At 42.9% G+C, this 24,729-nt stretch overlaps 1 protein-coding gene across 4 annotated transcripts in view; it reads right to left on the bottom strand.

Moving 5' to 3' along the window:
• The window catches only part of LOC126272771 (NBAS subunit of NRZ tethering complex-like), a 410,576-nt gene that overhangs the window by 91,124 nt on the left and 294,723 nt on the right, over positions 1-24,729 (bottom strand). For all 4 annotated transcript variants that reach the window (XM_049975911.1, XM_049975912.1, XM_049975914.1 and 1 more), the window contains 2 exons: positions 13,504-13,664; positions 13,242-13,423 (listed from right to left, as the gene is read on the bottom strand). In XM_049975911.1, the coding sequence (XP_049831868.1) occupies positions 13,242-13,423; positions 13,504-13,664 (343 nt within the window). The remainder of the gene's footprint in view (positions 1-13,241; positions 13,424-13,503; positions 13,665-24,729) is intronic.

The following is a 24,729-nucleotide window of genomic DNA, read 5'->3' as shown; positions in this document are numbered from 1 at the left end:
AAGTGAAGTTCTGTGTGGAGGTCATGAAACTGAAGGTGATAGAGCATGGTTGGATTAATGTCCTCAGACAGTGAATGAGTGCCAAGGTGAATATGGGCCGCAACATGAAGCCAAGGTGGTGAAGGGTTCACACCCATCAGAAAGTGGCAGGTAGCATGAAGTTAAGCTGCCAGAGCAAGAGCTGAAAGCAAACTCCAGAAGCTAACAGAGAAGAGGGACATGCCCCATACTGGCAAACAAAGGAGTCATAGAAGGAGGCATAGGATAGGTGGCCACGCATAGCAGACAAACGGCATGCATATCTGCTGAGGATAAAGTCACGGTGGTAGGACAGTGGTAGTTTGCCGTCTTCTGTATACAGACTAAGAACCAGGCTAGTGTAAAAAGGCATCAGTGGCCAAACAGATGCCATTATGGTTGATAGTATTGAGGGGTATATATGAAAAAAAAACACTCATAGTCAAGTTTCTTAACGGACACAGGACCAAGACAAATGTAGGTGGGTGATTCGATATGCTCCCCAGGAAGTACCACTGAGGACATGTAAGACTTTGAGAGACCGCATACAGTAAACCGCCAGATAAGACATGTGGCAGGACCAAGAAAGTTTCCTATCGAGCACGAGCCCCAGGAATTTTGTAGTGTCAACGAACAGAAGCGTAACAGGCCCAAGATGTAAAAACAGTGGAAGAAACCAATTGAGTTGCCATAAATTTGTATAAACAGTTTTGTCAGTGGAAAAATGAATGCCATTGTCAATGCTCCAAGAGTAAAGATGATCTAGACTTTGCTGAAGACGCCGCTCAATGAAACAAGATTTCTGAGAACTGTAACAGATGGCAAAATTATCAACAAAATGGGAGCCCAAGATGCCTGGCAGGAAACAGCTCATTATAGAGTTCATGGTAATAGCAAAGAGGATGATGCTGAAGACGGAACCCTCAGGCACTCCGTTTTCCTGGATAAAGGCATCTGACAAGGCAGAAACCACATGTACTTTAAAAACTCAGTCTTTTGAAAATTCCTACAGGAAATGGGGCACGTGACCACGGAAGCCCCATGTGTACAGAGTATCGATGACATCACTCCTCCAGCAGGTGTTGCAGGCTTTCTCCAAATCGAAAAACACGGCCACAGTCTGGGATTTCCACAGAAAACCATTCATAGCATGGGTGGACAAAGGGATGAGATGCTCAACTGCAGAATGGCACTCTCGAAATCTACATTGTGCAGTAGTTGCTAAATTGCAAGACTCAAGCCACCATACCAAACGGGCATGAAGCATACATTTCGTCACTTTGCAAACACAGCTGGTGAGAGAAATGTGGGCAGTAGGTAGAAGGAAGGTGTTTGTCCTTACCGGGCTTAAATATGGGTGTGACAGTGGCCTCATGCCAACATCTGGGAAACATGCCCTCTGCCAGATGCAGTTGTACGTATGAAGGAGAAAGTACTTGCCCACAAGAGAAAGACACTGCAATAACTGAATGTGAACACTGTCTGGCCCTGGGGTGGAGGATCAGGAAGAAGTGAGAGCATGATCTATCTCCTTCATAGTAAAGGTGGCTTGTTGTATTCAATATTTGGGGAAGAGAAGGGCATCACCTGGGCCTCCTCCATTCATTTCTGATGGAGGAAGGCATGGTGATAGTGGGAGGAGCTCAAAACTCCTGCAAACTGGTAGTGCAAGACGTTGGAGAAGTAATAGGATCCACTATGGCATAATTTGCTACTGTCACGCTGGAAACTGGAGAATGAACCTTGGTCCCAAAGACCTGTTGGAAGTTGGTCCACAAGACAGAAAATGGAGGGGAAATGTTAAAAGAACTAGTAAATGATGATGATGGTTTGAGGTAAGGGGTGCTTGACATCATGATCATCAGCACCCTTACAAAAAGACAACATGCTAATCTCGTGTGTGGGGACGAAGCCTGTCCCCACACGTGGAGCAGTTTATAATGACTAGTAAATGATATCCAACTAGCTTTTCCTGGATATCCCGAAGAATGCGACCACACTGTGCATGCAACCGTTTATAATGAATGCAGTTTGCCATTGTAGGAAGTCTCTGTATACGAATGGCATTGCAGCACATCTCAGTACACCAAGGAACCGAGACACAGAGTGGTAAAAAAAAGTGCAAGGAGTGGAACGTTCTGTGGTGGTAAGGATAATGTTGGTGAGATATTTCACCTGATCACCACAAATGGTGAAATGCTGTTCATTGAAGGTCACCCAGGGGGAGTAAAGCCTGCACTAGGCCTTAGAAAGCTGCCATTTGGGCGTGCACATAAGTGCAGTAGGGGTCAACAATTGGATGGTACAAAGGAAATGGTTGTTCAAGTTTGTGTCACTTGAGATGATGGGCAGTGCAGAAGGAGAGGTGCAAGTGGGAATAGGTGTGAGTGGAGTCTGAAAGGAATTTGTGTGCTCCCGTGTTAACACGTATGAGGTTAAGGTGATGGAGATCAGCCAAGAGGTCACCTCTCCGCAGAGTCTGACCAAGCCCCAAAGGGGATGGTGTGCAGTGAAGTCAGCAAGCAGCAGAAAGGAGTAAGAGAGTTGCCCAATAAGCTGGAGGAAGTCTGCCCTGATGACATTGAATGACAGAGGGATGTGAACAGTACGAAGGGAGAAGGTCAAGTGAGGAAGAAGAATGCGGACAGCAACAGCTTGGAGCTGGGTAGTCAGAGGGATGAGTTGACTGTGAACATCACCCCTGATGAGCAACATGACTTCCCCATGGGATGGAAAGCCATCTTTGAGGGGAAGGTCAAAGCAGAATGAAAAGAAATGCGAGAGCTCAAAGCAGTCGTGAGGGTGCAATTTTGTTTATGGAGGCAGAGTATAAGCGGACGCTGCGATTCTAAGAGCTGTTGGAGCAAAGGCTGCGAACATTCCATTTGAGGAGGGTCATGATGGGGAAAAACGTAAGGGACGTCACCTCAGCAGCTGCTGAGTGCCAGCCTTCGAATGCTCGCTGCTACGGGGCACAGGGAAAAGAAGATCCTGCTCCTTAAGGTCTACAGAGATGTCGGCATTCTTCTTTGGTCAGCCTGTGGAGCCCAGGGTAGAAAATGGTTGGTTGTGGGCACTGGCAACAAAGAAATCGGCCAGGCAAGGGTGTCATGTGGCAACAGCATCAAAGTGGATCTCAAAGTCATCAAAGGAGAAGACCATTTCCCTTTGTTTGACTTCTCTGAGACTTTCCAGTTGGCAGAGGGAGACAGATGTTAGTTGGGTGGAGGAGTGTAGGAACTCTTCCTTCTGTCCTTGCTGGCCTGCCAGTTTGTAGCAGGTGAGTTCGCCCCATGATGCAAAAGTTTGGTGGCTTGTTGCACAGCTGGAGGAGGAGATCGGGATGCTACCATGACACTGGGCAATTTCAAAACCGTGGTGCTAAATTCGAGGTTGCATGTCTGCGTGGCCATGCACTTCATGGAGCAAGATGAAGCAAGAACAGCACTTCAGCACTTTAGGCGCCAGATTGTAGAACACAGGGTATCCAACTACACAAAAACTTGTGAGCGACCGGGTAAGGCACATTTTCCTTCACCCAGATTCTGGACAGCCTGCCCACTGAGGTACACAGGACTATCTCGTGAGGAGATGGCATGGTTGCCATTGCAGTGGGGAGATGAAGGCGGACAACTGTCCTCGTTAGCACCCCTACCACAGTTTACACATTTGGCTGAATGCCGACAGGACTCTTGAGTGTGGATGCAAAGATGACACTGGTAGCAGTGCTTCAGGTTTGGCATGTATGCTTGTACTGTGATAACTTCGTAGCCTGCTTTGATCTCTGAGCGAAGAACCACTCCATCAAAAATGAGGAAAAAAGTGCATGTGGGCACTAAGGATGCATCTACTTTTTTCATCACCTGATGGGCTGCAATGACATCCTGATGAAAGAGGTACATTTGGATTTCTGCATCAGTCAGACCATAGAGTAGCCTGGTGTAAACAACACCACGGGAAGAATCCAACGTTCAATGGGCCTCAACACGAAACGGATAGCCAGGAGGGGGTGGGGGGAGAGAACAGCATGCAGATAGTTACATATTACATATTATCTGTATTCCATGTTGTGTTAATGCACTTTCTGGAAAATAAACACCATCCAGGCACGTAGGTGCAATGTGTTGCCAGTGATTCATAAGGTTGTTGGAGGCCTGTGTAACTTCGTTAAACACCCTGTAGTTACTTCTTGTGATATAGTGGGTTGGCTAAAGAGGTGAATCACCTACCTGCTCCTCAGTCTGCAGGCCTATGAAGGAGGTAAGTGTATGACCATAATTCGGTGAACTACATTTGCTCACAATTCTATCATCCAGCCCGACCCCTCATCGTGTTACACCCACGGAACAAAATTCATCCTTCAATATGTCTCTATTGCACCTATACATTTTATATTTGTTCTTTACCAACTTCATTTAACTGTGCACATTAATCCTATACCACAAAAACTCTATTTTCAATAACAATATTATGAATAGGAAAGTTGTTACTCACTATATAGCGGAGATGCTGAGTCACAGATAGGGAAAAAAAAAGACTGTCACAAATAAAGCTTTCAGCCAGTAAGGCCTTCGTCAATCATAGAACACACATGCACATGCACGCACACACGATTGCCATCTCAAGCAACTGAAGCCATACTGTGAGTAGCAGCAACAGTCACCAGTGCAAACACAACTCACACACATGACTGCTGTCTCAGGCAACTGAAGCCATACTGTGAGTAGCACCACCAGTCACTAGTGCATGATGGGATTGGTGACTCAGTGTGGGTAAGAAAGAGACTGAGGCAAGGAGGGGCAGGGTTATTAGGGTAGGGGTGACGGACAGTGACGTGCTGCATGTTAGATGGAGAGCTGGCGAGAGGTGGGGAGAAGAGGGCGGGGGGGGGGGGGGGGCTAAAAAGGCTGGGTTCAATGGTCGAATGAGGGCTGAATAGAGCCAAAATGGAAACAGGGAAAGGGCTGGATGGTGAGGACAATGACTAACGAAGGTTGAAGTGAGGAGGGTTATGGGAACATACGATATATTGCAGGGGAAGTTCCCATTTGCGCAATTCAGAAAAGTTGGTGTTGGTGAGAAGGATCCTTACGGCACAGGATGTGAAGCAATCATTGAAATGAAGTATGTCATGTTTGGCAGAATGCTCAGCAACAGGGTGGTCCACTTGTTTCTTGGCCACAGTTTGTAGGCAGACTTTCATGTGGACAGACAGCTTGCTCATTGTCAGGCCCACATAGAATGCAACACAGTGGTTGCAGATGAGCTTATAGATCATGTGACTGGTTTCACAGGTAGCCCTGCCTTTGATAGGATAGATGATGTTCGTGACCAGACTGGAGTAGGTGTGGTGGAACAATGTATGGGACATGTCTTGCATCTAGGTCTATTACAGGGTTATGAGCCTGAAATAAGGGGTTGGAAGCAGCGGTTGTGTAGGGACAGCCGAGTATATTGTGCAGGTTCAGTGGATGGGGGAATACTACTGTGGGAGGGGTGGGAAGGATAGTGGGCAGGACATTTCTCATTTTAGGGCACAATGAGTGGTAGTCTAAATCTGGGTGGAATAATGTGCATCTTACCATCCCCTGCAACACAGAAAATGTGCTGAGGTCGCAAAAGTCATGGGATAGCGAAATGCACATATATCTATATATGTACATATACAGGGTGTTACAAAAAGCTACGGCCAAACTTTCAGGAAACATTCCTCACACACAAATAAAGAAAAAATGTTATGTGGACATGTGTCCGGAAACGCTTAATTTCCATGTTAGAGCTCATTTTAGTTTCGTTAGTATGTACTGTACTTCCTCGATTCACCGCCAGCTGGCCCAATTGAAGGAAGGTAATGTTGACTTTGGTGCTTGTGTTGACATGTGACTCATTGCTCTACAGTACTAGCATCAAGCACATCAGTACGTAGCATCAACAGGTTAGTGTTCATCACGAACGTGGTTTTGCAATCAGTGCAATGTTTACAAATGCGGAGTTGGCAGATGCCGATTTGATGTATGGATTAGCACGGGCCAATAGCCGTGGCGCGGTATGTTTGTATCGAGACAGATTTTCCAGAACAGGAAGACATTCGGAGCAATTGATCCGCTTCTTAGGGAGCACGGAACATTCCAGTCCATGACTCGCGACTGGGGAAGACCTAGAACGACAAGGACACCTGCAATGGACGAGGCAATTCTTCACGCAGTTGACGATAACCCTAAAGTCAGTGTCAGAGAAGTTGGTGCTGTACAAGGTAACGTTGACCACGTCACTGTATGGAGAGTGCTACAGGAGAACCAGTTGTTTCCGTACCATTTACAGCGTGTGCAGGCACTATCAGCAGCTGACTGGCCTCCACGGGTACACTTCTGCGAATGGTTCATCCAACAATGTGTCAATTCTCATTTCAGTGCAAGTGTTCTCTTTACGGATGAGACTTCATTCCAACGTGATCAAATTGTAAATCTTCACAATCAACATGTGTGGGCTGACGAGAATCCGCACGCAATTGCGCAATCACGTCATCAACACAGATTTTCTGTGAACGTTTGGGCAGGCATTGTTGGTGATGTTTGGATTAGGCCTCATGTTCTCCCAACTACGCTCAATGGAGCATGTTATTATGATTTCATACGGGATACGCTACCTGTGCTGCTAGAATATGTGCCTTTACAAGTACGACATGACATGTGGTTCATGCACGATGGAGCTCCTGCACATTTCAGTCGAAGTGTTTGTACGCTTTTCAGAGACAGATTCGGTGACCGATGGATTGGTAGAGGCAGACCAATTCCATGACCTCAACCCTCTTGACTTTCACTTATGGGGGCATTTGAAAGCTCTTGTCTACACTACCCTGGTACCAAATGTAGAGACTCTTCGTGCTCGTATTGTGGATGGCTGTGACACAATACACCATTCTCCAGGGCTGCATCAGCGCATCAGGAATTCCATGCGATGGAGGGTGGATGCATGTATCCTCGCTAACGGAGGTCATTTTGAACATTTCCTGTAACAAAGTGTTTGAAGTCACGCTGGTATGTTCTGTTGCTGTGTGTTTCCATTCCATGATCAATGTGATTTGAAGAGAAGTAATAAAATGAGCTCTAACATGGAAAGTAAGGGTTTCTGGACACATGTCCACGTAACATATTTTCTTTCTTTGTGTGTGAGGAATGTTTCCTGAAAACTTGGTCATACCTTTTTGTAACACCCTGTATATGTGTGGCAGTATCAGGCATACGAAGTATAAAAGGGCAGTCCACTGATGGAGCTGTTATTTACACTCAGATGATTCATATAAAAAGGAGTCCGATGTGATTATGGCTGCAAGAGGGGAATTAACAGACTTCAAAATATAGAAGTTCAAAATAACAGTTGGAGCTAGATGCACGGGACATGCCATTTTGGTAATTGTTAGGGAGTTCAATATTCCAAAACTCACAGTGTCAAGAGTATGCTGAAAATACCAAATTTCAGGCATTATTATTTGAATATGGATTGGGGAAAGAGGAAGCCGCCTGGTAGAATTTTGCACAGAGCACAACTTAATCATAGCTAACACTTGGTTTAAGAATCATGAAAGAAGGTTGTATACATGGAAGAATCCTGGAGATACTAAACGGTATCAGATAGATTATATAATGGTAAGACAGAGATTTAGGAACCAGATTTTAAATTGTAAGACATTTCAGGGGCAGATGTGGACTTTGACCACAATCTGTTGGTTATGACCTGTAGATTAAAACTGAAGAAACTGCAAAAAGGTGGGAATTTAAGCAGATGGGACCTGGATAAACTGAAAGAAGCAGAGGTTGTACAGAGTTTGAGGGAGAGCATAAGGGAGCAATTGACAGTAATGGGGGGGGGGGGGGGGGGGGGGGGGGGGAGAAATACAGTAGAAGAAGAATGGGTAGCTTTGAGGGATGAAGTAGTGAAGGCAGCAGAGGATCAAGTAGGCAGAAAGACAAGGGCTAGTAGAAATCCTTGGGTAACAGAAGAAATATCCAATTTAATTGATGAAAGGAGAAAATATAAAAACACAGTAGATGAAGCAGGCAAAAAGGAATACAAACGTCTCAAAAATGATATCGACAGGAAGTGCAAAATGGCTAAGCAGGGATGGCTAGAGGACAAATGTAAGGATGTAGAGGCTTATCTGACTAGGGGAAAATTAAAGAGACCTTTGGAGATAAGAGAACCACTTGTATGAACATCAAGAGCTCAGATGGAAACCCAGTTCTAAGCTATGAAGGGAAAGCAGAAAGGTGGAAGGAGTATATAGAGGATCTATACAAGGGCGATGTACTTGAGGACAATATTATGGAAGTCGAAGAGGATGTAGATGAAGACGAAATGCGAGATACAATACTGCGTGAAGAGTTTGACAAAACACTGAAAGACCTAAGTCGAAACAAGGCCCAACAGAATAGACAACATTCCATTGGAACTACTGACAGCCTTGGGAGAGCCAGTCCTGACAAAACTCTACCATCTGGTGAGCAAAATGTATGAAACAGGCGAAATACTCTCTGACTTCAAGAAGAATATAATAATTCCAATCCCAAAGAAAGCAGGTGTTGACAGATGTGAAAATTACCGAACAATCAGTTTAATAAGCCACAGCTGCAAAATACTAACATGAATTCTTTACAGACGAATGGAAAAACTAGTAGAAGCCGACCTCGGGGAAGATCGGTTTGAATTCCGTAGAAATGTTGGAACACGTGAGGCAATAGTGACCTTACGACTTATCTTAGAAGAAAGATTAAGGAAAGGCAAACCTTTGTTTCTAGCATTTGTAGACTTAGAGAAAGCTTTTGACAATGTTGACTGGAATACTCTCTTTCAAATTCTAAAGGTGGCAGGGGTAAAATACAAGGAGCGAAAGGCTATTTACAATTTGTACAGAAATCAGTTGGCAGTTATAAGAGTCGAGGGACATGAAAGGGAAGCAGTGATTGGGAAGGGAGTGAGACAGGGTTGTAGCCTCTCCCCAATGTTATTAAATCTGGATATTGAGCAAGCAGTAAAGGCAACAAAAGAAAAATTCGGAGTAAGTATTAAAATCCATGGAGAAGAAATAAAAACTTTGAGGTGTGCCGATGACATTGTAATTCTGCCAGAGACAGCAAAGGACTTGGAAGAGCAGTTGAACGAAATGGACAATGTCTTCAAAGGAGGATATAAGATGAAGATCAAAAAAAGCAAAACGAGGATAATGGAATATAGTCGAATTAAGTCAGGTGATGCTGAGGGAATTAGATTAGGAAATGAGACACTTAAAGTAGCAAAGGAGTTTTGCTATTTGGGGAGCAAAATAACTGATGATGGTCGAAGTAGAGAGGATATAAAATGTAGACTGGCAATGGCAAGGAAAGCGTTTCTGAAGAAGAGAAATTTGTTAACATCGAGTATAGATTTAAGTGTCAGGAAGTCTTTTCTGAAAGTATTTGTGTGGAGTGTAGCCATGTACGGATATGAAACATGGACGATAAATAGTTTGGACAAGAAGAGAATAGAAGCTTTCGAAATGTGGTGCTACAGAAGAATGCAGAAGATTAGATGGGTAGATCACATAACTAATGAGGAAGTATTAAATAGGATTGGGGAGAAGAGAAGTTTGTGGCACAACTTGTCCAGAAGAAGGGACCGGTTGGTAGGACATGTTCTGAGGCATCAAGGGATCACCAATTTAGTATTGGAGGGCAGCGTGGAGAGTAAAAATCGTAGAGGGAGACCAAGAGATGTATACACTAAGCAGATTCAGAAGGATGTAGGCTGCAGTAGCTACTGGCAGATTAAGAAGCTAGCACAGGATAGAATAGCATGGAGAGCTGCATCAAACCAGTCTCAGGACTGAAGACCACCACCACCACCACCACCACCACCACCACCACCACAACAACAACAACAACAACAACAACATCTCTCACCACAGACAATGTAGTGGCTGATGGCCTTCACTTAATGATGAAGAACAGTGGCATGTGTGTAGAGTTGCCAGTGTTAACAGACAAGCCGCACTGCATGAAATAACGACAGAAACCAATGTGGGATGTATCCAGTAGGGCAGTGCAGTGAAAGTTGGCTCTAATGAGCCATGAAGCCAATGACCAATGCGAGTGCCGTTGTCTGCCATGCCTCTCATAGACTCACGACCATATCGGTTGGACCCGCAATAATCGGAAAACTGTGGCCTGGTCAGATGACTTCTGATTTCAGTTGGTAAGAGCTGATGTAGGGTTCACGTGTGGTGCAGATCCCATGAAGCCATGGATCTAAGTTGCCAACAGGGGACTGTGCAAGCTGGTGGTGGATCCATAATGGTGTGGGCTGCATTTATATGGAACTGAACTGATAATTGACTGGAAATGGTTATGTTTGTTATCTGGACACGATTTGCAGCTGTTCATTGACTTCATATTCCCAAACAATGATGGAATTTATGGATGACAATGCAATATATCAGTGTGCCACTATTGTTCATGATTGGTTAGAGGAACATTTTGGATTAAATGATTTGGCCACACATCACCCGACATGAGTTCCGTCAAACATTTATGGGGCATATTCAAGAGTCAGTTTGTGCACAAAATCCTGCACCAGTAACACTTTTGCAATTATGGGTGGCTATAGAGGCAGTGTGGTCCAATATTTCTGCAAGGGACTTCCAACAACATCTTGAGTCCATGCCACATCAAACTGCTGCACTATGCTCATCAAAAGGAAGTCTGACACAACATTAGGAGGTATTCTATGAGTTTTGTCACCTCAGTGTATTAGTCCTAGAGAAAATGTTTACAGGAGCTTTTTGTAGGAAATTTAATATAGTTAAATTTTGTACTGGGAAACATTTTTGATATAAAATGAAACTTCCTGGCAGATTAAAACTGTGTGCCCGACCGAGACAGCGCACACTCCGCTGCAGAGTGAAAATCTCATTCTGGAAACATCCCCCAGGCTGTGGCTAAGCCATGTCTCCGCAATATCCTTTCTTTCAGGAGTGCCAGTTCTGCATGGTTCGCAGGAGAGCTTCTGTAAAGTTTGGAAGGTAGGAGACGAGGTACTGGCAGAAGTAAAGCTGTGAGTCGTGCTTCAGTAGCTCAGATGGTAGAGCACTTGCCCGCGAAAGGCAAAGGTCCCAAGTTCGAGTCTCGGTCGGGCACACCGGTTTAACCTGCCAGGAAGTTTCATACCAGCGCACACTCCGCTGCAGAGTGAAAATCTCATTCTGGATTTTTGATATAAGTAATAATTTCTGAGTTATTCAAGAAAATCTTTATAAATTGAACTTTATACAATACACCACCACCACCACCACCACCACCACCACCACCACTCACTCACTCACTCACTCACTCACTCACCATCGGTAGAGAATTTTAGTATGTTGTTCATGGTACTCCCTCCTACCACTGTACATAAATTTGTGACATGATTTTTGCCACTATTCAACCTTATTTGGTCTCCAGTGACTGGGCTATAAAGATTATTGAATGCCATGGGTGAAGCAAACCTTACACCATTGTGGTTCTAAAGTGAACCCTAGCTGCCCAGTTGTTCAAGAACTGAAAATTTATTTTGGCATTTCTAACAGTACTATCACACTTTGTTTTAGTTAAACTCAAAATCATTTTTAATGTAGTAAGTTTTCCTTCTCCTGTTGAAGCAGTGGAACTTAATTAGAAAATTACTTTGATGAATACAATTAGAAGCTTTTGAAATGTACAAAAATACATCATAGAATGTTTCTAGTCTTCTAGAGTTTCGGTTACTGACATTATGAAACTAGCTGGTGTAGTCTTAGTGTACCTATCCTTTTTAGAAAGGAAGGAAGGAAGATTGGGCTAACATCCTGTCAACACTGAGGTCATTAGAGATGGAGCACAAGCTCAGTTTGTCTCAAGAATGGGGAAGGAATTCGGCCATGCTCTTCAAGCTGGGACTGGATGCTTATGGTGAATGTACTTGTTTTTTACACAGTGTCCGGGTTCCTCCCAGAGAATATGGCGCACGGTGACACCCACTGGTCATATCCCCTTCTGCACTAGATGACTGGAACGCCTTCACTGCAGGATTTTGCTGGAAACTAGTCAACACTTTCTTCGGGTTTCTTGGTTGAGGAAAGAGCCCAGTTCCACTTCCTGATGTTTAAGGTGAGCATCGTTTGATCTCTAGAAACTTGTCTCCACAGCCTGCTGTTGGCTGCGTTTGCAGCAGCCTGATGCTAGCAATCCGCATGGTTTTTCTAATTTTTTTTGGTCGTACTCCACTCCCCCATCTTAGATTTAATGTGTCTTTGAATAGTTTTGTGGCACATGTTCAACTCTCCCCCAAGGGAAATTGGTTTACATCTAGAGTAAACTATTTTTTTTTTAATTTTGCACATGCTGAGTTCCACTTTCTTTAGTGGCACTGACTTGTTTCTTGCAGACAGTCAACCTTTTTTTTTCCTCCTTAGATACGACAACCACTTTTAGGAGAAATAAGTGGAATATTTTATATGATGCTTAAATGGTGCTTACCTTTGTTAAATTATATGTAAAACTGTGCTAAAAAGAATTCCATGAGGACAACTGAAGTGCTTGAGACCCTCCGATTGAACATTAATCTAATAAAAGCCGCACATTTGTATACGGTGGGTTGTGGACACTAATTTGACGGCCTGTTTTAGTGTTTATTAAGATTGTGGTGATATTTGTTCTACACTTAAGATAAATAATTTTTGATCCTTGGCTGATTGTAATTTCAACTTAAGGTGTACCTCATGTGGATCAGTTAACTTTACCTGCCAAGGCTTAAGCGAGTTAACATTCAGTGGCACTTTAATCTTAAATTAATATTAGTTATTGGATTTATTTTAGAGGTGGAGCAAAGGTTTTGGTTTCATTTAACCTGTTTACTGCTTAAGAGCCTTTGCTGTGTTGTTGTTGTGCATTAACTATCTTCTCTTCGACTGAAGGTGCATGGGAGGCGATGGTGTGTCTAAACTGTTTTAACTTCTGATATTTCACGTTTAAAGCCTTTTCTTTCTACAGAGTACTTAGTAACAAATGATGTCCAATAGTTTTCCCCAACATTTCCTCTAAGACCTGTTGGTTGGTGTCTTCCTAAGATACAAGTGCCTGTAAAGTGTACAATCCTAAAAGCTTTATTTATTATTACTTCAAATGCATAGAAGCCTTTTTTTCTCAAATATGCTGGCAACTGAGTCTGCTCACCTGGAAAAATTCAGTAGCTGCCCATGCTCCATATATTGCTCCAGGTTGTACGGTGCAGTTCATAGACACTGGTAGGCTCTTTAAAAGTTTCACTAGTAATCCAACATTCTCTTTCCGCATTGCTGGCCTTACAGCATCCAAAAACTTATTTGGTGTTTCCACCAGCATTTTGTAGTCAATTGCTGAAGCAAAATTTGCAATTGTTACTATAAAAATCTGCAAATAGTTCAGATAAGATTTGATTTAATGTCAAAGTAACTACCTGGTGAAGTTGCCTTTATTTTTTTCAAAAGCTTGATGTGATCTTTTGGCAAGAGGCAATGGAAAAATTTATTTTCAGCCACTGATGAGAGGACAGTATAATACAAAACAAGCATATTGTGCTGTGTTCCTCCAATGCTTGGATACACATAGTTTTGAAACCTGGAATAAATTAGATTGGAGTCTTATTTCATAATCAGGAATGGAAGGATGATAACTACAAATCAGAGAAGTTACAGATAAATCATTATCCTCATTTAAAGCAAAGACACTGACCCTATTGGCTACAGAAGAAAAAATAAATAGCCAATCCTCTACTGAAAAAAGTACTTACATTAACAAGCAGTTGGCTTTGCTGAAATTTCACATTTTGCCAAAATATGATTAGCATTACAATTGTTGAATATAAATGAATTTCAATATTGTTGCAAAAGAAGCTGAGTAAACCGTGGTGTAGCGGTTACGATACCTGTTGCACGGAATGTCGTGAGTTCAAAACTCACCTGGACTGTACAATTTTAATTTATATATTTGGTTCAAGTACATTCTAGAAGTATCCACAAATGTCACAAATCATTGTACTGGATGTTCTGTAGCTGTATATGTACTGTATGTGATCTGGACGGAGGCAGTTCACTCTGTGCTCTCGTATGCGCAAGTGCTGAATAAACCTTTGTTAAGTGAAGTTAGTGTTTGTCATTCATTTAGTTACAGCTTCTTCTACTTGACAATATTATAAAAAGTTAACCTGAAAGCTTTCCAACTCTATTTGTCAGGAAGATCCAACTCTACAAAGCTGAGTTTTAAATTTTAAGAAGCAAGAATTTATTTAGAATCTTCTTGGCAATCAATAACATCAGCATTATATACATACCTTTGGGATGTCAAAAACAGGATATTAACTGGAAGTAAAACAATTTAACAAGCATGTTTACTTAAATATTTATCTGCAACTGTCTTCACTTTCAGTAGAATAGAAAAAAACAAAAATGGAGTCTTCAGGTATTTCTGCATGTTATTTATTTATGTATAGAATGTATATACTAGAATGGGCTCTTAAAAATGGGAATCTCTAATGGAAACACAAATAAAAACATTTTGCAATGAATTTATTTACATAATGATAGCACTAACACAGGCATCTTACCGAGATAAATACACGAAGAGCCACCATTATAAATGCAAACTACTGCAGAGAAAATTGCTTAATCATTATACACTAAGTTGTGGTAATTGTTGATAATTTATCTCCTGTGCTTCGAACAGTAAAAGTATATTGTCCAGTGCTACTGAACAGTTATCAGTTATTAGAAGACAAAAACCTGAGGAGGAGGATGGGAGGAGGAGGAGGGGGGGGGGGGGGGGTTGGTCCAGTGCTACTGAACAGTTATCAGTTATTAGAAGACAAAAACCTGAGGAGAAGGAGGAGGAGGAGGAGGAGGAGGAGGGGGGGGGGATGTTAATGATGGGACAGTAGATCAGTGAGGTGCAAAGTAACTGAAGAGGACAGGGTGGGTGCACAGATGGGGTGCAGTGCTACCAAAGAGATGGTCATGAATAGAAACTAGTGGAGATTTAAGGCAAGAAGATTGGAGAAATGCAAGATTTGTTGGAGAGAAAATTCCTATTTGTGGAGTACAGAGACAATGCTCACAGGGTGGGTGCTGGGAATATAAAAATACCACGAGAATTGAATCAGCTGTAGAAGTTATTGGTGTGTGGGGTGTAGCATGTTCAGCAAACAGTTGTCAAGTTTGATGTTAGAGGCTGTTCTGGCTATATTTGCTGGTTGACAAGTGATTATTACCTATATCCATGAAGACAACTGCACAGTAATTGCAAAAAGATTTGGTGTATGGAATGGCTACTTTTATGTGCAACATGGACTATGATCAATAAGAAAATGCCTGCGAATGGACTGCAGCAGGAGGCGGTGTGTGGATTTAAAAGACAGTTTTGTACCTGTGTTACCCAACAGGACACTGATCCATGGGTTCAGGATTTGTAGTAGGAGTGCCACAGGGATGTAGCAGTGTACCACATATGCTGGATATGTAATGGAATAAAATTTTAGTGGATGGTCAAAATTTTTATCCTACATCTCAAAGCATGGCCAGAAGTGCTCAAAAACATATGAAAGGCTGTTTGGTCGGTTGGTTAAAAGAGGGAGGAGGGGGGGGGGGGGGGGGGGGGGTAAGGGACCAAACTGCGAGGTCATCAGTCCCTTGTTCCCAGTAAAATAACTACACAACGGAAAGAAGAAAAGAAAGGAGATGTACAGCACAATAACAGGAGAAAGGAAGAATCAGAAGAATGACAGAGGGACAACCAACACTATTATACACAAAATAGGAAAAGAAAACCACAGAGAGAAGCAAGAAACAGGTAGAAGGGGTAAAAACAAGAGAGCAGATGACCGTGGCTGGCCAACCATCAGATAAAAAAGGAAAAGCCAGCCACTCTGCGACACAATAAAACATCCACCCTAAAAGTATTGGAGTGCAGAACACAAACAGACAAAGGACATGTACTAAAACTTATATAGAATGATGAAACTCACCATCATGTATAAAATGTAAAACTAAGTTAGCCAATGAGGCATTGTCAGCTAAAATTAATGGCAACGAGTCCAGTAACTGAAGAGTCCATCGCAGGGCAGCCAAATAAGGACAGCTCACCAAGATATGGGCACTATCATCCGAGTGCCGCACCGACACTGAGGTGGGTCATCACTGTGCAGAAGGTAGCCATGTGTCGCCCAAGTGTGGCCAATGTGGAGCCAGCAGAGAACCACTGAGCCACTGCTACAGGTCACAAGGAGGACTGCCACACATTTGTAGTCTCCTTAATAGCGCGCAGTTTGTTGTGCGTGCTGAGGTTCTGCCATTTCATCTTCTAAAGCCACAAAACCCTTTCGGCATAGTACTGAACGCAAGTCAGTTGCAGAAAAGCTGATCTCCATAAGCGGATTCCACACAGCTTGTTTGGCCAGCCTGTCGGCAAGTTCGTTGCCTGGGATTTCGACGTGACCTGGGGTCGAAACATCACAACACCACTTAATGACTGGACCATTCTAGGACATAGATGGACTCCTGGATTGTCGCTACCAAAGGATGAGGGCAGCACTGGTAGATGGCTTGTAGGCTGCTCACTGAGTCTGTACACAGAAGAAATGACTCACCAGGGCATGAACAGATGTTATCAAGAGCACGAGATACAGCCACCAGGTAGGTTGTGAAAACACTGCAGCCATCGGGCAAGGAATGCTGCTCAATATGTCCTCCACAGAAATACGAGAGTCAGCACGAAGCATCAGCCATTGAGCCACTGGTGTAAACCTCTTCATGGCCTCAGCACATGTCTAGAATCTAGTGGAAGCGGCAGCAGAGAGCTGCGGGATTAACTGAGTCCTTAGGGCCATGTGAAAGGTCCAGGCGAAGCTCCAGCCTAGGTGTACACCATGGAGTTCTACGTGAATGGACCTCAAGTATAGGTAGTAAAGGTAAGGACTCCAGCTTGGAAAGAAGGGGTCAGACCCGAACTGCAATTGGAAGCCCTTACCTGGGTTGCCGATGTGGGAGATGAACCCCCATGGGTGGGAAAAGGAGACGGTGATTCAGATGTGCAGGAGAACTAAGAACGTGTGCAACGTAACTAGCCAGCAGTTGTGGAAGCCTAACCTGCAATGGAGGGATTCCAGCCTCCACAAGGATGGCGGTCACCAGACTTGTCCTAAAAGCTCCTATCGCTAGGCAAATGCCACATTGGTGCACTGAGTTGAGTAAACGCAATGCTGAGGGTGCCGCAAACCCGTAAACCAGGTTCCCACAGTCAAGGCAGGACTGAACAAGGGATCTGTAGAGCTACAGCAGTGTAGAGCGATCTGCACCCCAGTTGGTGTTGCTGTGGCAGTGGAGGGCATTGAGGTGGTGCCAGGATTTCTGCTTAAGCTGACGAAGGTGAGGAAGCCAAGTCAATCAGGCAATGAAAACCAATCCTAAGAATCTATATGTCTCCACTACAGTGAGTGGATCATTATTAAGGAAAGTTCTGGATCTGGATGAACTGTATGACGCTGACAGAAGTGCATAAGACACGACTTTGCGATCAAAAACTGGAAACCTTGGGCTAGAGCCCATAACTGCGCCCTGTGAACGGTCCCCTGTAGGTGCCGCTCAGCAGCACCAGTACTGGTGGAGCAGTATGAAATGCAGAAGTTGTCTGCATACACAGAATGTGACATGGACAGCCCTACAGCTCCTGCTAGACCAGTAATGGCCACTAAAAATAGAGACACACTAAATACAGAGCCCTGCGGGACTCCATTCTCCTGGATATGGGGGGGAAGTATGGGAAGCACCAACTTGGACACAGAAAGTATGAAGTGACAGGAAAATTTGGATTAAAATTGGGAGCAGGCCTCGGAGACCCCACTTGTATAATGTGGCAAGGATATGATGTTGCCAGGCGGTGTCATATGATTTTCGTAATCGAAAAAGACTGCAACCAAGTGTTGGCATTTGGAAAAGGTTGTTCGGATGGCAGATTCAAGGGACACAAGACTATCAGTGGTAGAGCGACCTTGGCTTACAAAGAACATTGGTGAGGCTGATGGGCTGATAGCTATCCACATCAAGTGTGTTTTTACTGGGTTTGAGCACTGGAATGATGATTCTCTCCCGCCATTGTGCTAGATCTGGTTGAAAATGACAAGGAGATGTCACTTGTGGTCAGATGGGAGATGTTTAATCATCTGACTGTGGGTCCGATCTGGCTCAGGAGCTGTGTTGGGGCAATGTGCAAGGACAGTGAGTAGCTTCCACTCTGTAAATGGGGTATTATAGGATTCATTGTGGTGTGTAGTAAACGAGAGTACTTTCCCTTCCAGCCACCATCTGAGAGTGCGAAAGGCTGGGGATAATTCTCTGACACAGAGGCTCGAGCATAGTGCTTGGCAATTGAGTTTGTGTCAGTAGATTACACACCATTTATGTTAACACCAGGAACACCTGTTGGGGTCTGGTACCCAAAAACACGTTTGATCTTTGCCTAGACTTGGGAAGGTGACGTATGGCCCTCCCAACTCTCCTGCTTCCATTGTTTATTAAGTTGGCGAACACAGGCATGGAGCTGTGTAAAGGCTGAGCTGTTTCAAGGTATGAGGTGCTCCATGGAAGGGTTATGCTTATGCTGCTGTAGAGCTCGTCAATGTCCTTAATTGCTTCAGCGACTTCCAGCAACCAACAAGGGATTGCCTTTCGCTGGAGGCACCCTAAAGAGCGAGGGATCGTGTTTCCTGCCACAGAAATGACTGTTGTAGTCATCTGCTCAACCATCAAATCGATGTTACCATGTGGGGGAGATTCAATGGTGACAGCAGAGGTGAAAGTTTCCCAGTCCGCCTTGTTTAAAGCCCATATGGGCAGGTGTCCATGGCCCTTACAATGGGGCAATGACAGTAAGAAGGGGTAGTGGTCACTACCACACAGGTAGTCATGTGCTCTCCAGTGAACAGATGGGAGAAGTCCTGGGCTGCAAATTGGTACATTAACGGTCGAGTAACTACGATGAGCCACACTGTAATACGTGGCGGCCCCAGTATTTAAGAGGCAGAGATTGAACCGAGACAGTAAAGTTTTGACATCTCTGCCTCGGCCAGTAAGCACAAAAGGTTTAGGGAGTTGATCAATCAGTGCAGCTAACACATACAGGGGTACTGCACCATCCGGAGGAAGATATACATTGCAGACAGTTATTTCCTGTGTCGTCCTTATTCTGACAGCCATAGCTACAAGAGGGGTTTGAAGGGGCACAGTTTCACTATAGACTGAGTTTAGGGCATAAATGCGAACTCCACCTGACACTAAATTACAGTCACTACCGTTCCTGTAGTATCCCTTATAGCCGCGGAGAGGAGGGGTCCACATGGCCGGGAACCAGGTCTCCTGGAGGGCAATGCAGAAAGCAGGTGTAAAGTTTAACAGTTGCCATAGCACAGCCAGATGGTGGAAACAATTGCTGCAATTCCAATGGAGGATGACATAATCGTGAGACTGGGAAGGCATGGGACATTCAGTGAGGCAGTTTACACCTCAGGGTCACCTGCTGCCACTGACTTTTTGCCTGAGCAGCCTATATCCATTGTGTCTGAGGGTTCGGTGAGATCTAGGTCCTCAGCGGACGCCAGAATCTCCACCTCATCCACAGACGCAGAGCTTGTTGGTGGCAGTGGTGTGGGTGCCACTGCAATTCCCTTAGTCTTGAGGACCTTCTTCTTGGATTTCTCTCACTGCTCCTTGGGTTTTGCTGGCTGGGAGGACTTCACTGATTCAATCTCCAGGACTGAGGGTGAGTGTGAAGCCCTATGACCAGCTGCTTTTGAGCCCTTCAGCCAATGGCGGGTGTCATATTTCCCTCTAGCAGAAAGCTGAGAAGGGAGTGACACAAGGGACCCCTTCCTAGCAAGAGGAGCCGCATAAGACTTACACTTCTCCAGCTCAGAAGTGGGGTCTGATATCCCCAATGGTTGAGGAGGTCTTGCTCCCGAAGTAAGTGGTGCAGGAGCAACAGGGAGGGAAATGTCCACCACCATCAAATGGGCAGATGGAGGTCAAACCTTACAGGGAACCATCACATAAAGACCAAAAGGTGAGAGACTCCTTTTAGTTGCCTCTTATGACAGGCAGGAATACCTCGAGCCTATTCTAACCCGCGGGCATGCATCAAAGAATATGTTTGAGATTTTTATTTTTTTAGGTCTGAAGGTTAATGGAGAGAACAGAAGTGCTGGCCAGCTGTTAATTCACAATGGTATCAGGTTTGCTGATGTCACTGGAAGAACTGGGAAGAGATTTCTGCTTTTAATGGGATGGACAGAATATTAAACACCTGCAAGGGTTCTGGCAAGACCATCATTACACTTCGAGATAACACCTGCTTCCCAATCAAGGTGTCAAAGGTATTTTTGACAACAAATAGGTTACATTTGCCACAGCAGAGGTACTTTTTGTTATTTGTGCATTTTATACGACCACAAGTTTTTAATGAATTATAAGGGAGATGGCCATCAACATCCAGAAAGCTAAATTATTGAGTTGAAAAGCACCTGGTGATGCGGATTTTGGAGTAGATGTTGAAGTTATGTGGGGAAAATGCAGTCTCTGCATTCGCCATTTGTCCAGCTCGTGAATATGTAATCAATGAATTTAAACTAAGCAATGAGCTTAAGCTGTGGGGGGCACAAGAAGAACTCCACAAAGTGAATCATAAAAAAATTGGCGTAGGATGGTGTTGTGTATTCATGGAATTCCATAGAGTTGGTTGTACACTTGGTATTTAATGCAAAATAACTATTTTAGAATTTGGTTAACCATGCAGAGATGAGGGGAAAGGTGGCAAGTTTGTTGTAAAATGGACACTACAAAACATGGCAGCTGCATCATCTGCATGCAGAATATTGATATCTCTCTCTCTCTCTCTCTCTCTCTCTCTCTCTCTCTCTCTCTCTCTCTCTCTCTCTCTCCCCCCCCCCCCCCCCCTTCTCCTTCCAATATCCCAATATTTCCCTACAGTCACTATGTTCTGCATGTTGTCCCTCCTACCATCTACTGATTAATCACACACAAATGGTGATGGCATAGCTACAGATGTGAGAGCGTGCATTAATAGAAAAATATATGACTAATAAATATATGATTAATAGAAAAATATGTAATCACTCTAAGCTTGTTGACACCAGTGACTACCAATTTAAATTGTATATTACAGCACTGAGGATGGTCACTAAGTGACCGAAAATCAATTTTGCGGTTAATTTAAAAAGAAAAGAGAAAAAAAAAAGAAAGACCAATGCTGTCTCTCCTTCCAAAAGGGCAGAAGATTGATAGCTAGTGCAATTTCATGGCTTGTACATAAAATAATACTCAACAGATCACCTGGAAGCAGATCATTAATTTAATGCCTTGTCCAGAACATCCATGCACAATCCATTATTATTCCACTCCTCTTTAATTATTATTATTATTATTATTATTATTATTATTATCATCATCATCATTATTCAAGGCATAGTTTTATATGTTTAATTCCTGTGTCTTACTGACTCATCTGTTGCAGGGTGTATACACGAACAAGAAAAAATAATTCCCGGGTTTCTCCCAGATTTCCTGGTTAAAAATACACTTTCTCTCAGGTAAAAACATACTTTTTCCCTGTTAACTGAAAGTATATTTTCTCTTGGAACTGTTTAACTTATCAGTCCTTTGAATGATTATGGTTTTAAACATGGGTGTAGAATTTCCTGGCCCAGAGGGAAAAAACGGGTTTTGGAAAGATCTTTGATGTGCAGCAACATGTACGCTGCATATTTTCGTATTACAAAAGTATAAATTCGAATTCCACCAAACACCGCTTGCTACTTTCTGAAGCATTGAAATCGAGGTTGCGATGTGCTTTTGTAAGCCAGTCATAGCTCATGCCACGTGATCTTTCCAGCCGATGACAGAGGGTATTCAGAGCTTAGAACACATGATGTAGTCATCCAATAGCAACATCACTGTTAAGTAGCGTGAACACACAAACAGAAAAAGTTACCGGTTTAAATTAATATACAAAGTGTTGCTACATGAAATGCAAAGCTTTCACATGTAATATTGGTCCATAAGATTAATATGCTGCAAGAGAAGCTAAGCTTTCACATATAATGTTGGTCTTTCATGCGTGTATTACAATTTAAGATATATCACACAAATGTGCCAGTAAAATTTTTAATAACGACATAAATTTCTGATCTTCTGTGCTAGAAATTCATCTAAATGGCTCATTATCGAAGAGTTGATTTTTAAATGAGAGTGAAACACTCTGTGATTTAAGAAATTCATCGTACATTCTTGTATATAGTTCTGGTGTAACTGCCAGAATGATACTTTGATGGCAACACTTTTGAAACCACCATTCGGAATATTTTCCCGTGACCTGTTAGAAATAGGTTCGTTTCTGCAGTTTCCACAGAGCGCCAGATGACAGGCGTCACCGCGTTTGTGCAGGTATGATGTCGTAGGGAGCCCGTATGTTCGTACGTATAAAACATTAAAAGATCTTACATTATGTCATAAAAGAAACAAGACATCAGAGGATACTCCAAGAGAATCGGAATTTCGTGTACCCATACTAAAATGTGCACATTTAAAGTGCACATTCGTATGTCCAGATTCCCAGTGAAGTAGGCCACGACCTGATATCAAGTTTTCAATGTGGTTTTCAGGATGTAAATTTTCTTGGAGCACCAGTACTGTGTTATCTCATGTTTGGTTCTTTATTATGGCATAATGCCATACATGCTAGAAGTTTAAAACGTGCACCTGAAATGCAGAGTGTGTGAAATTAAACACTTCATTTCAAATATATTGTCTGCCTCAGTGGAAAAGATTAATAAAAAAAATTTCTTTAGCAAACCGACAAAAATGACTTTATTGTTGTGCAAGACAATTAATGCTTGACTGTCAGAAAAGTGGAAATAAAATAAAATCTACAACTAGTAACACATTTTAGCCTTCCGTAATTACGTGAATGTATTTTAATTCACTTGATAGCTCCCGGCCACAGAAATTTGTTTTGTTTTCATTTGATGTGAGAGCAGTAAACGAAGAGGAAACAGCAAAATCACTAAATGTAAACACAGGTCACGTGGTGACTACTCACATCCCCACTGTAACTCAGACTGCTCTGCGCATCAGCCCCGGATCTACGATATTTCCGAACCGGGGCAATACTCCGCCACTCACTCTAGCATTTGAGAGAGGACATCAAAAAATTAAAAAAAAACACATCTTTCTGAAGAGTTTGATGCATAAAACATGTGTGTTCAAAGAAATGTAACATGTGTTATTTGGTCGTAAGTGTGCCAAAGTGCAGTGCCTCGCCTCCTCACACAGCATTCTTCTATCACACTTCGCTCTGTGGAATTGAAACATGTATGTTTTGTAATGGATGCCATCAAACCATATACAGAACAGTGGAAATTAAAATGTCCTGTGGTGCCTCTCCTGCTTACAGTCGGCCAGTGTGACATCTTGTCCCCCCCCCCCCCCCCCTCTCTCTCTCTCTCTCTCTCTCTCCTCTCTCTCTCTCTCTCTCTCTCTCTCTCTTTTTTTTTAAAGAACTATTCAGTAAATTTGCACTCTTTACTCCCTATCAGTTAACAACTTACTGCTTTGTGTGACATAAAATTAAATAGAGGATACATAACCAGTTAAGACATGAGACAAGCAAGACAATACATGTTTCTTCAATCCTTGGCGCCTAGAATTTTCTCTCTCTAGTCTTGCTACAGCTTTACATGGTGTGCTTTCCTTTCTGTCAAAGAATCTATTACCTCAAAGTTCGTCAAACGTTTTGCTACATGAAAAGACAAAATGTCCTTGTCTCATACTGAAAAAGCTGTTAATACAAATAGGACCCAAGACTAGTGTGATTTCTCGATCTGATTACGTCTATTTTGTCACTGTCTGTTAGATAAAACAAAATAGGCCTTTCTAATACAGCAACAACTGTAACGCACATAAAATGAATTTGACTGTTTTGACACAAATGGTCTTTTTTGTAACGATAGAATATAATTCACAATGTACTAGTATCAAATGCCTATTAGCAAAAAGCTTTATGTTAGGAAATAGTTTCACACTTCATTCATATGCTCCAGTTTCTCAAGTATGAGATCAAGAAGTAGTAGTACGAAATTTTTATACAAACTTCGAATCGTCATATTGTTCCATAATTTGTGTGATATTCCCATTTCTTCTCCTTCCTCTTTCTAACAAACAGTTTTGTTATCACTAATTCTGTAACTATTCCTGCCAATGTCAAACCTTATTCGCAGATTAACTTCACTAACTCTGCCAGAATCACCAGTTTAGTTATTCCGCGATTATTCTCCAGTCAGGCGTTGTTACATGTTCGTACAACGCATTTTCTGCACTTCTTCCAGAATAGAACTCAAGGCGGCTGCTAGCCAGGGACTGTACAACTAGCCCTTACTAGTATAGCGATCTGGCCAAAAATTTTCTGTCAAAATTTCATTTTCTTGGATAAACCGAGAAGGTAATATGTAATCTTTCTTACCTGTTATTCATTTATTTCCACTCGTGTAATCTGAATCTATGGATGTCACTAGTAATTATAACAAAGCTCATCATTCGCAAACCACACAATCAGACAGCGGTTGGCATTC

Source organism: Schistocerca gregaria, chromosome 5 (genome assembly GCF_023897955.1).
Source record: "Schistocerca gregaria isolate iqSchGreg1 chromosome 5, iqSchGreg1.2, whole genome shotgun sequence".
NCBI classification, from domain to species: domain Eukaryota; kingdom Metazoa; phylum Arthropoda; class Insecta; order Orthoptera; family Acrididae; genus Schistocerca; species Schistocerca gregaria.
The sequence above is the reverse complement of the archived record's forward strand: the minus strand, read 5'-3'. Positions and strand labels throughout refer to the sequence as shown.